The 18,298-nt window shown below is 33.0% G+C and overlaps 1 protein-coding gene across 1 annotated transcript in view; it reads left to right on the top strand.

The window, feature by feature from the left end:
* The window catches only part of LOC118186930 (otoferlin-like), a 963,443-nt gene that overhangs the window by 521,111 nt on the left and 424,034 nt on the right, over window positions 1-18,298 (top strand). Inside the window, exons 4-5 of the mRNA XM_085813615.1 lie at window positions 9,039-9,138; window positions 11,915-12,180. Of these exons, the coding sequence (XP_085669741.1) occupies window positions 9,039-9,138; window positions 11,915-12,180 (366 nt within the window). The remainder of the gene's footprint in view (window positions 1-9,038; window positions 9,139-11,914; window positions 12,181-18,298) is intronic.

Below are 18,298 nucleotides of genomic sequence, written 5' to 3'. Positions count from 1 at the left end.
TTGAAATGTTTTTATATTATGTTTTAATTATACATAATTTTAATTATATAAAACGTTTTGCATGATTGTTTTTGGAAACAAAGTTCTTAACTTCCTTTATACCATTTGAATTTTTAAGATTTTGCAACGGGAAGTTGGTTAATTTATTTATTAGGATAATTAATATTTGTGTTAAGGGATATTGTAATTTTTTATATATAATACATTTTTATAAAAGATTCTGTTTTTGTTGTTGTTTATTTTTTGATGAAGTTGTTCAGCAGTGTAAAATTCTGTGCAGTTTTTAAATTTAATATTTCGTGTTCCTTTTAGGCGCATTTCTGATACATTTCAAAGCCAGACGAAGGCTGGCCGCGTAGTGACTAGCTAAACATAAACTCAATGAACCATTTTTTTTTCAAAACGTTTGTTTATATTCTTAATCTAATTGTTATCTTTAAATTAATTAGCTGTAATTAATTTACTATGCTTATATTGTAAGACTGCATATTATAGAGAAAACTATAAAAGGATCAATGAATAAAACCATTAACGAAGTTGGTACTTGTAGATGCCAATCTAATATGATAAAGCAAGTTTTTTTTTTGTCCCCAAAACTGGATTAAGATTTTTTTCTATTTAATTCTGAAACGAATTTTTGCACGTATCTTTCTTTTTACCTAAAAATCTCAGAATTTCACTCTTTGAACCACAGAGGAAAATATTTGTGACGATTGTGTGAAATTCTGTGAAGATTCATTCGTCAATGATAACTCTTATAACAAATTTCCAAAACTTTCTAATTTCTATATTGTGTACACATTAATTAAACGGTCCCGAAAGCGTTTTAAATGTGTACTCCATACTTATTCTGAAGAAACATTAATCACTATACAGTTGCTAATTCGAGAAACTAACGATAATTGTTTACTAATATCTAAATATCGCGGGGTAATACGTGCACATCAAAATTAATTTAGATGTTTTTGATACTGTTACGGTTTTTGTATTTAGTATAATTGTAATTAAACTGTTTCATTTTCCCGTGCAATCCTGCGCGCGACGAGTTTTAAGAGAAAGTTACGCCGAAAATGTAAAAATACAGGAGCACGCACATTTTAATATTTAACAAATAGATAGCTCGTAATTGTAAACTTTTGCTATCCAGAAAAGTCGAGAAAATGCCAGAATGTTCTCGTGCGTAATTAAAAGCTTATAAAAGGCGGAGGAAAACATCTAAGTTCAGTTGTTTACTTTGTTGTTGATCGTAGCGAATTGGCGGGAAGATCGGATTAGTTTTCTCTGCTTTGAATTGTGTTCTATTTAACGTTTTAGTAGTTTAAAATACAACTGCTGTGAGGTATTGTGATATTGTACGAATATCTCTGAGGAAACTGAGCATTTTGTTTTTATTTCTTGGGATAAGAATAAATTTTATTAACTTTTTATCGACTTGTGCATTGAATCCATTACAAACCCGTATGCACGCAACAATACTAAACGTAGAAATAACATTGAATGGAATCAAGTTATGATATTCATTTCAAAGTTTCAAAGTACTTACTTTAAATATGCTATAAACACTTAATTTTGTTTAATTAGAAATCAGTTAAATTATGTGTTATTTAACTCCCAGTAAAGTACAATTTTAATAAAGGTATAAAGGCTCAGACATTTGATTGTGTCGATATAAATTTAGAAAAAAATCTGATGTGTACACCACATGACTTCCTTGTACGGAATATTAAATTATACGCATTTTTTCTTGCATTTCATTTAAACTTATTGGATTGAATTAAATCTACTTCGTCGATAGTGCATAAACCACAATAGAATAAATACAGTCTTTAAAATTCACTATATGTGTTTACCATAGCGACACTCTGGCGCTAGGTTCACTTAACAGAGTTATATTTTGTTCATATTATAACTATGTCTATGTCTATGTCTTATCATAGTAAGAGGCAATCGACCATTAACGACCTTTACCAATATATTATACTTGACTTTTAAATGCTTGAGGAATCGAGTAAGTTGTATCCAATAATGTGGAAGTACTTGTGCTCATGCTGTGCTAGAACTCAGAGATTACTAGCGACGGAGGCTCCTGTGCCGCCGTCCGTAGAATAAGTAAACTTTGAAAAAATGAGGCGTCGTGTGACGCCATCTATTAGTAGGGACGAAAAGCATTTTAGTTGACTGGAGCTCTGGTTACGCCATCTCTTGCAGGATGTATCGTAAGGCATTTTAAAAATTTCATAAAAATTATTCTTCTGATAAGCAATAATTGGAAAGTGAAATGATGAAAAACACAATTTACTGTATATTGAAACGTTTCATGAGCGTGTAGGGTTTATATTTATTATAACTAACATTTATTTTAAGTTTAAGCTATCTTTCCTGTCAAGCCTTTACTTTTCCCTGGAATTGCCAATGCCAGAGTATGTAAATCGTAGTAGAACGCGCAGAGTATCCAAATTTTAGCAGAAGTAAATTGAGTTTAAATAGAAGGGAAACGAGATTGTAAGTGTGCTTCTTGAATAGCGAGCGTGAAGGTTGCTAGGTAGAAATTTTAAGAACCGCGCGTTTTGACCTATGTGCCTATTTCAGCAGTTCGTTGAGTCTTTCAACTTCTTAAACAGTAAGTTTGCTGAATCTCAGCTGTATCTTAGAACGCGGATAAGTTAGTTACGATTATAGAGCCTCGTAGGTAGTGACTTCGTTATTTATTCATCCTGTCATTTATTTTTAGTTGTACTTTTCTATTTGGTTTAACCGCCGGTTGGCGTAGTTTGTGAGCGTCAAGTGAACGCAACTGTGATTTCTAAAGTGAAATAAAAAGGGATTTAAACCCTTCTTACGAGTTTGTATAATTTACAGTTCATAGCAGTCACTACTACTGTTGCGGACAAGTTGGGGCCACGCAACATCATAAGTGTAAAAACTATTTACATACAAAGTCTACCTGCTTTGTCAGGAAAAAAGTAGCGCATTGTAATTTGATAAGTAAATCTATGTAAAGAAAATGAAGTAAAATCTTGGCTAAATAAGAAGAAAACGAAAATATATACATTACCACCGACTATTATGGTGAATTGTGCCGGGCCTCTTGTGGCGTTGTTCAATTGTGAAATCATAATTTCCTAGTTTTTTGATGATATTCATAGGATGACTGTCACATTTCATAAAAAAGTTCTGAGAACCTTCAAGAATTTCAGAATTCGTGGCTTTAATATTAAAGTCATTGTGAAGAGTGCTGTTTTGTACGAATCAAGGCGCATTTGTAATTATTCGAATGGCCTTGTTTTGAATTCTTTGTATTTTTTCGCGATGAGTTCTTGCAGTTGCAGCCCACGCTGACGAAGCATACAGTAAAATCGGGCGGATAGCTTGTAGATAAATAACTCTTTTTGTAGGGAGACTAAGTTTAGAATTTCTTCCTATGAGTGCATAGATACTGCCTGTTGCTTGATGGGCTTTTTTACAGATATTTTCGGTATGGTTTTTGAAGGTTAGTTCTTGATCGAGATAAACTCCTAAATATTTAACACATTTTTCATTTGGGATTGAGATATTATTAATTGTGATATTGTTGAGATGTCTTCTGGAAGGGTTTCATATTATAACTCAGAATGCACAAAATTTATATCATTTGAAGAATTCTCTAACCGTTGCCACATGTTCTATTCAAATACTATAATAAATCTAGAACGATGTATAAAAGAAATTAAACAAACAAAACAAAAAAGAAACAGTTTTTCACAGACGATTCAGTATTTCTCATTTAATTAATTCAGTTCTCACAAATACATAAAAACCCAAAAATTCTATATTAAAAATTTTAATTAAATCTTAAACACTTATTTCCTCGAAAAATTCCGTAAATGATTAAGTATGATTTAATTCGCAATAATAAATGAAGGTATTACCTTTGTTGTTGCTCTCTAGATTGGCAACAAATCTACTATTCTGCTGTTTCAAATGTAAGCAAATATCTCCCCCATGTTATTTAAAAATTAGGCTTAACCGCACTTAAGCAGCTTTTAAATTGTTGATAATTCTACAGATATTGCTTGCAGATTTCCTAAAGGCATAAAAACCTTAACCGGAAGATAAGAACACAATTCAATCATTTTTAAAGCAAAAAATGCACAATTTACAAACATATAAGAGTAAAGAAACTGAGATCACTGAGCCGGGTAACAGAGTGGATATATATATAAATATATTTATATACGTTTGCTGTGATCGATTTCAACCAAAATACGAGGTGCACATCTGCATTTTATAGCAGTCTTACATACAAAATTTCAACGTTCAAAATTTCTACCTAGCAACCTTCACGCTCGCTATTCAAGAAGCACACTTACAATCTCGTTTCCCTTCTATTTAAACTCAATTTACTTCTGCAAAATTTCAACGTATCGCTTTTGAGTTATGCGAGATACGTACATACGCACAGACGTATGTATGTATCTCACATACGTACAGACGTATTGTGCATACGTACAGACCATTTGTGGTACGTACAGACACCACAAAACATTCTCTTCAGAATTCACTTTAAAGCAGTTTTATAAGTTTTTTTGAAGGAAAAGAGTCTTTTATTCTGGCCTTACGTACAGATATTTCGCAAAAACATCGTTAAATTGCATTCGATCGCGGTCAAAATGGATATTTTCGTTGAAATATGCTGCCTGAAACTTTTCGCGATTACAATACTTCCTTTTTACTTCGTACAAGGCCTTTACACATGGCTAATTATACCTAATAAAGCAATGCAAAATTTCATATTACAGAAGACCTAATTTTCTGTGTTGGAGCGGCAGCTGATCTCCAAGCAGTTTATAGACTTTCTTCCTCGGAAACAGCTGCTTATTGAGTGAATTCATACAGAGCCGAATTGTTCTCCTATCTCTTCTCTTATCTGTTCAGTAACTTGTTCGTATTTCACGGTGGTAATCCCTTTCACTGCTTCAATGACGCCTTGATTACAAGTCTGAATTATAAAGCAGTATTGTGGCAGGCAAGAGAACAAATTAACATTATTCGAACGTCAGCATTAACCTCGATCAAATTAAACGAGGGGTGCTGAATTATTCATAGATCCGTTGAGCTAAGCTAATTGTAAGTTTTAATTTATTAAGGCGGTCTTTCATATGCAGAATCCATTCATTTATTTTAATGAATCTCAAACATTTACAGGTTGATATAAATTGTAAGTAACGAACCTCTCTGATAGGAAAGCAAACAAAACAGAATTAATAATACTTAACAGAGTTATTATTAAAACAAAAATGGAAAAATGTAATTTTTTGTCGATCAAGATCTGAAGCAATGTAAGAAAGTCATTAAACATATTTAGCTGTTAACCGTCATTTTCATATTTGCAGGTTACGAAGCTGAGGCAGAACATTTCTTTTAAAAGTAAATGTCTCAGAAAGCAATTTTTTATTTTGTTAGCCCAAGGGACATCAGTCCCGAATGGAATATTAGTCTTGAAACGGAATTTTGCGTCGAAACACTTAAATGCGTTGTAGCACTTTTTAAACTGTTGCCACCAAATAGTATCGCCCTGTATTGTATTTAAAGAAATTAAATGAAGAATCTACATCAGTGTACGCATGTTCCTCACTTTCAGCAGTACCAAGAGCAATCAAATTTAGAATAACCTAGTCCTCCACCCGAATATGGACAACCGGAAGCCCGAATTCTGAATTTAGAAATTTTTTTGTTATCTGTTTCATATTTTGTAAACCTTTAATGGATTTTTGATTAACAAATTCAACTATTTCAAAACGATCAGCGGCAACGCACTGTGCGGACTAAAATATTTTTATCTCCAGCCGCGAAGCTGTCAATAGGAAATTCTAAAGACATTTAGAATTTTCTTAATATTTTTAGCCCAATGTGGCGTTAACCCGAAATGAGCTTGACACGTGTATTTGTCTATAAATGAAAAAATAATAATTGGGGGTAATATGGTTGGGTGATACGGGGGTAGTATGGTAATAATTGAGGGAAATATGTTTAGATGTAATATAAAGTCTGAAAGCTTTCAGACTTTTTTTTTTTCATATTTTGTAATCCTTTAATGAATTTTGATTAAGAAACTGAACGAATTGAAAACGAGCAGCGGAAACACTCTGCGGAATACCTTAAGAAATAATTTTTTAATCAATCTGCTCTGATATGAACTTAAACAAGTCGTACTCGTAACATCAAACATCAAACAATCGTAACATCAAGTCGTAACATCAAACAATATACAATTAGAATTCTCGGAATTAGAAACCAGAAAAACAATCGGACAAATGAAATTGGCATATTTTATTTAAATATTATCTCTTGATTATTTAATTAATTTCGCAAATTACTGCGCAGATTTACTAATTAATGTTAATTTTGAAAATTTTAAGCCGATATTTTTGTGCATATGTGTAATATTACATACATGCTATATGCACTCCACAAGATTATACTATATTTTTAGATGCAGATTATATTTTTAGAACTATAGACAACAGGTAGGAGAGACTAGGCGAGAGGTCTAAGTGTCAGCGCGAATTAGAATTAGAAAACTAAAAGCGTCCAGAAAGCTAGAAGCAAAAATACGCAGTTATCCAGTGCGACAGCCTATTAGAAGAAAGATGTCAGTTCTCGAAATTTTGAATTCAAATTCCAAATTAATTATGTTTTTCGAAATTTTGAATTCAAATTCCCAATTAGTTACGTTATTCGAAATTTTGAATTCAAATTCCAAATTAGTTACATCATCTTCGTTATTATGTCACGTTATTATCGTTTACTTTTTATTATAGTCGTTTTGTGTGTTCACTTTATTTACTAAAAATTCCGTTCTTCGTGCTTTGGTGCCTTATAAAATTCGATTCAACTCCAAAGTCACAAAATATTTAAAAAACAGCGTATCTTTAGAATTTCCGATAAACTGTCTCGAGCGCTGAAGATAAAAATGTTTTTTTTTTATTACAGTGTTGCAACTGCTCGCTTTGAAATCCTACATTTTGTTAATCAAAAATTCGTTATAAAGTTTTGCAAAATATGAAGTAGATAATAAAACAAATTCAAAATTCTGCCTTCCATGTGCCCATGCTCGGGGAGAGAACTACGTTATTCAAAATGTGTTAGTTCCAGGTACCTTTTTTTTTCACAGTGCGAGAAGCATGCATATATTTATTCAGATTCCTTGTTATTTAAATTCTTAAAATACAGGGCGCTAATATCTGGTGGCAACATTTTGAAAAGTGATACGCCGTTTTGAGTAATTCAACACAAAATGCCGTTTCCAGTCTAATATTTCATTCGTGACTAACATCCCCCTTTTTTGCCAATAAATTGAAAATGTATCACACGTTTTCCGTAGCAGAGAGAGACGACCGATTCCCCCTCTTCTCCGCACATCGCTTCATGTCTGAATAATAATCGGTTAGATCAGAATCTTTAATTGTGGTGAAAAAACAATGACGATGAAAATATCGAAATGTGAAACTTGTCATCACAGTAATTCCTTCACGTACACTGCAAAAAAAAAGAAAAAAGGACAGTGCTATATCTCCCATTCTACTGGGTCGATTGACGAAATTTAAGTTGCGTTTTTCATGCCTTGAAAAGGCGACTTAGGATATATATATTAGATTTATATATAGCCTTGTTCTAACATAGGTATTTTAACACAAAATGGGACTTTTTCTGAAATAACATACCAAATATTTTCCATATTTCGATTCTACGATTCACGTTATGCCTAAATATTAAATTTTGCAAAATTTGGTGCGAAATTTATGCATAAATTAAAAAATTTAACTTGGCGCATTTTTTTTTTCAGTTTGAGACCAGAATAATTCACTTGGCATACTTCTTAATATATGGCAACCTATTTCCCGTTCCCTTCAATTGCGCAGATGAGGGAAAAAGTCGCATCGTTCTTACTTTGAAATAATTTTAACAAAGTGCCTAAACCACATTCGATGTTATCGCTTTCAACAAATATGCCAAATTTCAAAACGCGCCAGTATATAAATTCACGTATATCTTCGGAAATTTTGAATATGAACTTCTAATTTTTTGCAGGTATGCTTAAAAATACATCTACTTTAAGATGATGGTAAAAATTGTATAGGTTATAATTCAACATTTTTTTTTTCAAAATATTTATAAAAATTATTTAAAAATAAATCATGAAAAATGGGCGAATGTTATTTGGAATGAACCTAAATTTCGAAATGAGAAAATAAAAAAGAGATATTTATAAATATATACCAAACTTAACTAACATTGAGGAGCTAAAATTTTGAGGGCTAATTTCTTACTCTTACGATTTTTACAAAACTTGGCAGTTTGGCGTAATGGGAGTTGTAGAATTGAAATATGGAAAAAATTGGCATGTCACTTCATAAAAAGTCCGATTTTTTGTCAAATACCTATATTAGAACAGTGCTATTTATAAATCTAATACATATCCTAAATGACGCTTTCGAGACATGACAAACGCAAATTGAATTTCGTCAATCGGCCCAGTAGAACTGGAGATAAAAAGCTGTCCCATTTGTTTTTTATTTTCGCAGTGTACCTCTACGAGGAAAGCACCGAAACACCAGCAAGAATTTTAGCCTACAGGGCTCGAAGAATCAAACAATGTTGGGTCTGTAAACTGCCTGTATGGAGTATGTACATCCACTTCATGATGAAGTGGGTTTTTCCCTGAGGTTTCTTTATAAATGTGATAAACGTTTACGAACAGCAAAAGAAAACAGCGAGATAAAAACAGCTGTAAAATAGTTTAATTCAGAATGGGATACGATCAGAATCAGATGCACAAGGAAAGTTTTGAACACTTCCACGTAAAACAAATCCCAAAATTCCTATATTTATGCAATACATCAAGTACAGTACGTTTTAGTTTTCTCAATAGAAAAACACGCAGAATGTTGACCATTCTCAATGATTTGTTACTATTTGTGTATCATTTCGAACACTATATTGCTAGTATCAAAATTGCTTTTCCTTCAAGTTTTTCAAATGGCATATTCTCTTTTCAGAATTGTGGGCAGTTATGGCTTAGTTCTACAAAAGCTAATAGAAGATGGACATCTTCGAGTGGCGGATTCCTTGGTGGATATCAACAACATGCCCACTGAAGTGAGTATTATTTCCTCGCAGAAGTAAGAATTATTAACAATATTTTGTCACAATTGAATATTATGCTTAAAACAATTCTAATCGCTTGCGCAATAAAGCATGTATTTAGTGTTTCACAAAACAAAATTAAATAACTGTGGGATAGGTAATTACAAAATAATTAATGGTTTGAAACTGAATTGAATATGTCACGTAATTTATTAAAATTGCTTTCATTCGGAGAACATTCTAAATCTATGCCTTATTTGGAAAACATTTTCATTGACAAGGTATTGTTACAAATTGTATGGTTGTGGTGATCAATAATATTCCCATGCCATTACCAACTTCATTCATTAAACATTTCATAGTTTCGATCTTTAACATATAAATGAATTTGGATACATTGCTGAGAGCGTTTAATGAATATGTACAGATGAAAGTATACGCAGGGGGGGGAATAGGAACATTTCGAAAACTTTTCATTAATTACGTTTGGTAAATTCTGTTACATCTAATGAAGAAGATAGAACTAACAGAACGAATGTCATTAATGAAGAAACGTGTAAAATTTGATCATGCAGTTAAATATATAAATTTGTCTACTTTTAATTTAAACGCATCGGAGATCCATTACCTTTTATTTAATTTTCTTAACTTTAACTTTTTAAATTCGCTGTATGGAAACGGATTAACATAGTTAAAATTAAATACAAGTGGCTTATTTTTAATTAATCTTTGAAAAATTAATAATCTCATTTAATTTCCTTAGTTTTGGCCGTCTTATATTCTTTTAAGCTGTTTAATAGTTTCACCGATACTCGAGAATGTTTCTTATGCACAGATATATACATATGCTAAATTGTCAAATCTATAGCCTTATTATTTACATTTAAAGTACGTCGTCGATTGAAAGCTGTTTCTATAAATATTGCAATATATTTCATAATGGACAAAAAGCATGCAATTTCAAGTTTTTTTTTTTTTTTTGAGAATAAATGTTGATTTAAAATCTACTTTTTCCCTTTAAAATTGAATATGAGGCAGTAAAAATTCCTTTTAAAGATTACTAAATACGTTTGTCAAGTCTATCTTATTTGGTCTCTTTGCCCATTCTGACAACACTGTTTCAATTCTGCAAGTTAATTAAGCGTTTGTGTAAAACGAAAGAGTTGCCTAAATGTTAAAAGATTTCGCTACAAATAGAAGGCCTGCAGCAAAAAGGAAAGCTGTACATATTGAAATAAAATTAAATTTATGTACCAAGAACCTTGTACATGTTGGTGTCATTACACTGAGTTTAAAGTTTCATTATATTTTAATCAATAGAGTTATTAATACATTACTTCTGTAATGCTAGCTAAATTCAGTTACCTAACACTCCAAGTCTAAATTACCTTTGAAGATCTTTAAAGATTTCCTTCATATTTTCGGATAGTTACAGAGCTCTTCCCACATTTCTTAGATTAGATAATTTTTTATATTAAAAACATCCGTCTGATTATAAATTTTTTTAGCTGCAATAATATTTTTGAAAGTATAAATTATCATTTGCTATTTGACAATTTTGTTGACTCTCCCCAGAGTTTGGTTAAATTTTCCACAATTCACCTTGAGCCAAAATAAAAAGAAAACCCCTGTGGAACCGAGATTTAAAAACAAAATCTAACACCCATTCCTCTAAACAAAGCTTTTCGGTCTGCTTAAAATCCGGCAACGTTGGGTACTTTAAACAGACTAAAACTGATTTGATACAAATTAAAAACCTGCTACAATAGATGAAATAAAGTAGAAGCAAATGTCAAGAAAATCTACCTAACTTATTTTCTTCGCTTCAAACCATTAAAATTAAAATTTCAAAAGTTATATTTTATGTATTGAAATAATTATTTTAATTAAAACGTACATACAAATTATATATTTTATTTCTGAAGAAGCAGCATGGGTTCATTCAATATATATCATTTACTTTTTTAATAGATGTTTACAGAGTCCTGTTTGCAAAATTTGTTTTATATTTTGCCTCAGATGTGAATATTCTAGAAATTAGAATGTGAATATTTTGAAAATTTTCAGATTCTCTAAATTAATATGTACAATGTGGCCTAGAAGTCTCAATACCTCTAGGTTTGATTATCACAGAGAAAAATGTCAGTGAATTTCAGTTATGATATTGTTATCGTATTGGCAATACAGCTTTCATAATGGACATTAATGGTCATATATGAACATGTAGCTTCATAATGGATATAGCTTTATTAATGGACATATACTGCAGACGTGGTTAACGCCTCAGTTGTAAGAGAAAGGAGTCATGGATCGTGTGTGGACGTAGAAGAATGGGGCTCCGGCTAATGTTACTGTTCAGGAGCATAATTCCCTTAATGAACAATCTTTAGGTAGCTGGACTGGACGATGTTCACCAATTTCAATTTACACTGAAACAGTCCTCATGAAACCCAAATCTTTCAACACCAGACAATAACCATCGAGTCGCAGATCTGCCATTGTCCTGTACAAACAGATGAAATATTGCACGAAAGCCTTTCACAAGATAACTAACTCATCAGATGCTCTGCAACATATCTTGAGGACATACAGACACATACATGTGCGTGTGCAGCACAAATGATCATATACAGATCCACTGGATACATAAATTGTTTATGCAGACACTCAACTATAGTATGTACTAAATAAATTAACTAAAAGTACAAGGCCATTGCTCTCTGTGATACTCAAATATAGGGGGTAGGCTATTTCTGGACATTGAAATATCCATTTTTTTTTCCAACAGATTGTATTGCTCTTTGACGTTCGTTACAACGCTCCCGATGGCTCAGTGGGTGAATGGAGCTCCTCTGCTATGCAGGGGGAGAGCTTTGAAGACGATAGGCAAGCCCTAATCGTGATTGAACGCAACATCGTGAATCTAGAACGGTCCATTAGCAACAGGCAGCAACAACAGCAGCAAGGTGTCCCTGAAGTTGATTACCATTTGCCTACCCGCACATCCGGCTCTGCCCTCAGCCTCATATCTCCGAGATCGCCAGAAAGGAAGAGGTAGGTCTACAGTTGCTCAAATTCTCCAGTTTCTGCCAATCTCTTATGAATCTCTTTGCCATTTCTGAACGAAATCAGATTACCTTTCTATTCAACGCACTCGAAGACCGGCAAGGCAGCATATAGGAAGCCTAGAATGTTTTTTGTGATGTCTATGAGAAGGTAATACATGCATTTGAAAATGGGCCCAAGAGATTAAGGCAATGTATTAAAAGTACATAAATCCATGTATAAAGTACCAGTAGCAATTTGACACTAAAATAAAAGAATACCTCTTTCTGGTAATAGTTTGGGAAGTATGGACTTTCTCAGCGAAATCCCGTGCCAGTCGAAAGGGTAAAGGAATTAAATAATTCTGGAAATTTATGACATTAATCATTCTTTTTCTCTATATGTGCGAAAGTATAGGAAAAAGTGCTAACACAACTTGTCTTTTAGTTTCTCTTCTTTGTGTTATGAAATATTAAAAAGAATTATGTTTGACACATCCAAATGCTGTTTAAACCAATGTTAACCATTTTAGATGATATATAAATGCACCTATTACAAGTTTGTTTTGCAACACATTGAAACATTAGCTTTTGTGTTGAAAAGCGTTCCTCAGACCTATTTACAAAAACCATACGTAATTGTTTAAAAAAAGCAAACACATTTATATGAAAATATACATCCGGGATGCATTTTAGGTGCACTCTTTAAATATGTTCTTCCTTTGATGCGTGATATTGCTATCAGCACCAGTGAAATTATACGTCGTAACATGTAGACGTAATTCGGAATGTTCGTGTAAAAGACTGTCGCAGCGTTTTTTATAGAACTTCCTTTGCTACTTGAAAGTTATTTGCAGTTCTTATGAGTTTTCTGTATACTAAATAGAAGATGATTTATGTATTAATATTATTTTCTGCATTAAAATTAGAACGGGAGACTTAAGCGTTCAATGACGAATAGTTACCATGAAGGTAGCAGCAATTAGAATGTAAACAAAACCAACTAGAAGTCCGCTTATGGGAGCAGCCATGATAAGTCGTGAGGGCATACCATGACGTTTTATGGCTTCATTTTCATTTCACGGGACATAAAGGAAAGGCTTACTCCATTCATTCTAACTTCTTTGTCACTAACGTTGATATTTGATATGCTTTTGTCCGTTATAGAACTGGAACATATTGTTACGTGAGTACAGTTTTGTAATGAATTGAATGCACAGGAAACGGATGATAACGTGAAAAAAAAAGAAACGCTTTACAGTTCAGGAACTTCCCTCAAAAATCTCGTACAGTTCATCTCAGTATGACACAGCACAATCAGTAGTTACCACTTCAAACTATTAAGAACGTTAAACAAAATGCAATGCAAAGCGCCTCTAAAGAGCGAAGCTCGCACGGAGATATAGCAATACTGCGAAATCGACGCTGAACTAAAAAACTGAGAACTGATGCTGTCTCCAGTTTTACAAAATTTCATATTCGGCAGCCGAGAAATATTTGTTGTTGTTGTTTTTTCTCCGGTTTCTGACGAAGTCAGACAAGGTCCAAAAGACCATTGACTCTAAGAAAGACGAGCACAAAGAGGGAATTGGAGTAAATATCCTCCCTAGAGAGGCCCAAGCAGCCTAATATGGGCTCGGCAGACGCATGATGTTCTCGGCACTTGGTGCATGTGGCAAAGATTTTTCATGCTCTCCTTGAAAGACAGGCACATAATATGGTCGCTCGCAATACGTGAAATCTCAGTTCTGAAGTACCTGAAACACTCAAGGGTTAGAGTCCAAGCAGGCTTGTTGCCCAGGTACCAGAGCGAATCTGGTTTACAGAAGAGAATTACAGAGAAATAGCTGGAACCTTCCATTTCTTGAAATTACTGGAAGACATATACAGTTAAAGTTAAATACAAAGTTCAAATACGGTTACAGATACATGTAGGGATCAACTACAGTTATTAACTTACAGAACCAATTACAGTTATACAGGGGCTTGACCCAAATGATGGCCACATTTGGCGAGCTTTGGCGATTTCTCGCCAAATTTACCTCAATGTTACATAGATTTGCCTCTGTAACCATATTTTTCCGGAAGAACTCCGCTCTTTCAGACATTTCATGTTATGTTATACCACAGATACTAAAAGTTTTTACATGTAATTTCGCTAAAATTATTTACATCTTTACGAAATTCGGAACAATATTGACGTGATTTGGAATACTGTATAAACATTTTTAAAATATGCTTTTCATACGTTGCATGACAGTTCCACTAACGTCGACGACTAAAAACATTTCGCCGGGATGTTTCTGATATGTTCATGAAGCAATTACACTGATCGTTCTCAAAACACTCTTGTTAATTGGCATATATTTTTTCTGATGTATGGGGTTTCAAATTCAGACTCGTGCAGACCATTTATTTCATAATTCCCGCATGATTGATCCAATACTGCTTTGCATACTGTATGTAAACAGTTACAAGAGAAACCAATCGCGCATAAAATAAGAACATGTGAAAATATGGTTCAATAAAACAACATAGAAGGAAAGGAGAGGAGGAGAAAAATTATATAAATACCTACAAAACATCATGCGATGATAATATCGTAGACATAAATTTTTAAATTTGAAATTATTTTCTGCTTTGAATGAAACCAAAAAATGAATCTGCAGCGAATCTAAAATTGAGCAACAAAAAGCAGCATTAATATTTTGCTTCTGCAGAAAACTCACATTTATCTGATAGCCCTCGAAATGTTTAATAGAAAATGATTAAATTCACTAAACCAATCTAAATTTGCATTTTTGCGTAGTTTTAAAATTTACTTTAGCGTGTTCCTCGTTCATTTAGATGCAGCAATCATTTGCTGTAAAGGAATTAAACCTCAAACAGCGCAGTTTTGTTGCTTTATCTTAAAATTTATTGCTTTATCTTAAACTTTATTAACTTAAACCAGTGTTCGAGTGGTTAAGACCTCCGAATACTGGTATTCTGACCTAGTTTGGCTTTCAGCTCATGCTAACGAACTACATGGTTAGTTTCGTAGCTTTTCCCTATGTGTATCGTGAATACGACAAAATTTCCCCACCCCAGAAAACCCTTCACGAAGGCGTGCTTTTTGTTAGGCAGGTAGCCCCCGTGGCTTTTCCATATTTTTTCAGTAGTATACAGCCATGTTCTTAATAATGAAAAGAAATTTAATTTTGATGATCACTAAATCAATCATTTGATAATTTAGTAAACGATATGAACTAGCATGTAAGATAGGAAGAAGTATGTATAAGAACTTTAACTATATTTGCTATTATGCACATTTATTCAACTGCGTAGCAATGTGTTACGTCTTTAAAACTCCGTTTATTTTTTATTTATTTCCAAAATGATTTTAAGTTTCTTCCACACTGAAAGAGTTTAGGATTAAAAGGAATAGGAAAAGAGTAGCATATATTGTAGAATTTTATTTGAAGAACCATGACTGTGAGGCAAAAAGAAAAAAAATAGCGTGATGTCTTTTAATAAATAACATCGAAAATTGACAGTAGTGGAAATTTTTATTCATAGTAAAACTTCAATTCTTCAACAAATTTCTGTCAGCTTATAAAATCGTATTTCTTGAATCATTTCAAATGTATTTTTGTCATCTTGAAATTCCTTTCAGGATATAGCAGAAGAAAAGTAAGTAATGCAGTCTGATAAAAATCACAAAATTAATAAAAAAAGTGTCACGTAATAGCAAAGAAATAAATTTATGTGTTTTCTGAAAGAGATCAGGAATCAAATTTGAAAGAATTCTGTGTAAAAAATTTTTACATCATAATAAGTTTATTGCGAAACAGAGGCCAGTGTATCCTTTTTTGCTAGCTATCCAATATGACTTCTGAAAATGAAAATTTTAAAGTTTGAGAACAATCCTGGATTTACCTTTTTTTATTCCTTATTTTTCTCATCAAATTGAGTTGTTGCTTCAAACTTCCGGACACTGCAAATTAATACAGTCATCAAGTGGTGATAATGGATTTAAATATTTTAAATATTGTGGGTGGACTGTATTAAACTATTGTAATTTACATTCCCCCCAACACGATTCTGATTTCTACGAGAAATACTGTAAAAATATGGGGAAAAAACCTCTATATAGTTTGAAATAATATATTCTGTACGTCAAAAAATATCTGAAAAATTAATATATATGTAAGTAATTTACATCTACATGTATATATAGTTTTAATTATAAAACTATTATTAAAACTATTTTAATTATAAAACTATTATTAAAACTATACATATATTATAAATATTATATATACATATATATATATAGCTATAAAATGTATATAGTTATAATATATATATAGTTATAAATATATATAATTGTATATAGATATAAAATACTGTTACGATTTTTTTTTCTGAAACCAGTTGTTTTCTTGCTTCACGTTCGTACGGGGTTCGTATGGATTTGGAATGAATAACGACAACACTTGATGAAGTATCGAAACACAGTTTATTTAGCGAATATTAATCAGGACAGCTCCAAAATCACGTTTAACAGTCGTAGAAGAACTACTGTAAACACGCTGGAACAATCAGAGACGCAGGCTTTAGGGTATCACGGGGAAGACAGCTTCACGGCAAAGCACCAGAGTACAGCTCAACACTTAGCTTGGTCGTTCTCGGAACTCCACGTACGCTCGAGCCTCTCCCTCCACGCTACAACTCGCGATGCACTCGACGACACACAGAGCACAGCTCCTGACTCTTCGGTTCAGTCGTTCCCGGAGCTCAACACGCTATCTCGATGATGCACTAACCGCGATACACTACGAAACTCTTTCGGTGCACTCGACTACCCACTCGGCTCTTGTGGCCATACAAGATTTGTATTTTTTACGTTTGCTTTTGTTTCTTTATTCTAACGTTTTGGTTACCGAACTCATTCTTTGGTTTCTCGTGGCTAATATTAATATCTTTGCTCGGAGATCATGGCCGGGCTGCTGGTCGCCGTCGTTTGTGGTTTGATGGAAGAAGCTCCTATAACCATATGGCAGCAATGTCAGGCGGGTGGACTTCTCTCCCTTTCTTACCCACTCGGCTCTTGCTGCCCGGCTGTCAACTCGATCTACTCCGCACGGACTGAGTAACTCGAGACACTAACTATCTCGCACTCTATGAGGCACTTTCAGACACGCCCTCTCGACCGGGCACACACACCGACTGCGGACCAGCAGGGTTTATATAGCTTTCGGTTTGTGTTCGAGAACATTCTGGGCTAAACCGGTAAGAATTCGTTCCAGAAGGTTCTCCATCCGTCCATGACATATCGCCGATTTTGTCGCCAAATGGGCGATTTCTCGCCAAATGTTGCAACCCTGCCTTCCCTTGCCATTTTATGGTAACTCTAAAACTGCTTTGCGGGGAAGCCATCTTACCTCACCTGTACATTTCGTAACAATACATATAGTTGTAGAATTAAGAAAACTATATACACACACACACACATATATATATATATATAGTTTTTATAATTTTATTATACTGTTTGTTTACATGTTGTCATAAAATATATAAATAAATTGAATATATATATATATGTATATGTACCATGGGTTTTGAAGTTCGACGAGTAACTTTCGTCTTTCTAAATGTATAGCAAGGTGTTTAATTATAAGATACTTAATTTATAATTGAGCAAAAGACCTTAGATAAGCAAATTCAAAGGAGAAAGGAAAATTTTTACATACAATAATTAAATAAATAAATTAGCGTTAATTAAGTTTACCAAAAAAGCAGTGAAAAAGTATAAATTTTGACGCAGAAATTCTGAATGCCCACCCGCTTAATTTCGCTTTTACCTTAAGTTCAAATAAAAATATTTTAATTGAATTCTCCATGGTGACGGGAGCTCAGCTATATTTAAATAACGTACTCGTATATTTTAGAAGAAATAACCATTTGCCCATTTCAAAATTAATAAATGGGAATTACACCTAGAAAGTATTTCCATTTGGTAATGCAGAATTAACGTGTAATTCCCAATTTCGTTTCAAAATATATTAATGAACTTTTTATCGGAAAAGCTGGAGGAAGCTACGAACTACTATGAAAAGAGAACATTCGTTTAAAATTTACGA

Source organism: Stegodyphus dumicola, chromosome 3, assembly GCF_044657685.1.
Source record: "Stegodyphus dumicola isolate Sdum_Otavi_A_Nest chromosome 3, ASM4465768v1".
NCBI lineage: Eukaryota > Metazoa > Arthropoda > Arachnida > Araneae > Eresidae > Stegodyphus > Stegodyphus dumicola.
Note: the sequence above shows the minus strand (reverse complement) of the source record. Positions and strands in the feature narration are given on the sequence as shown.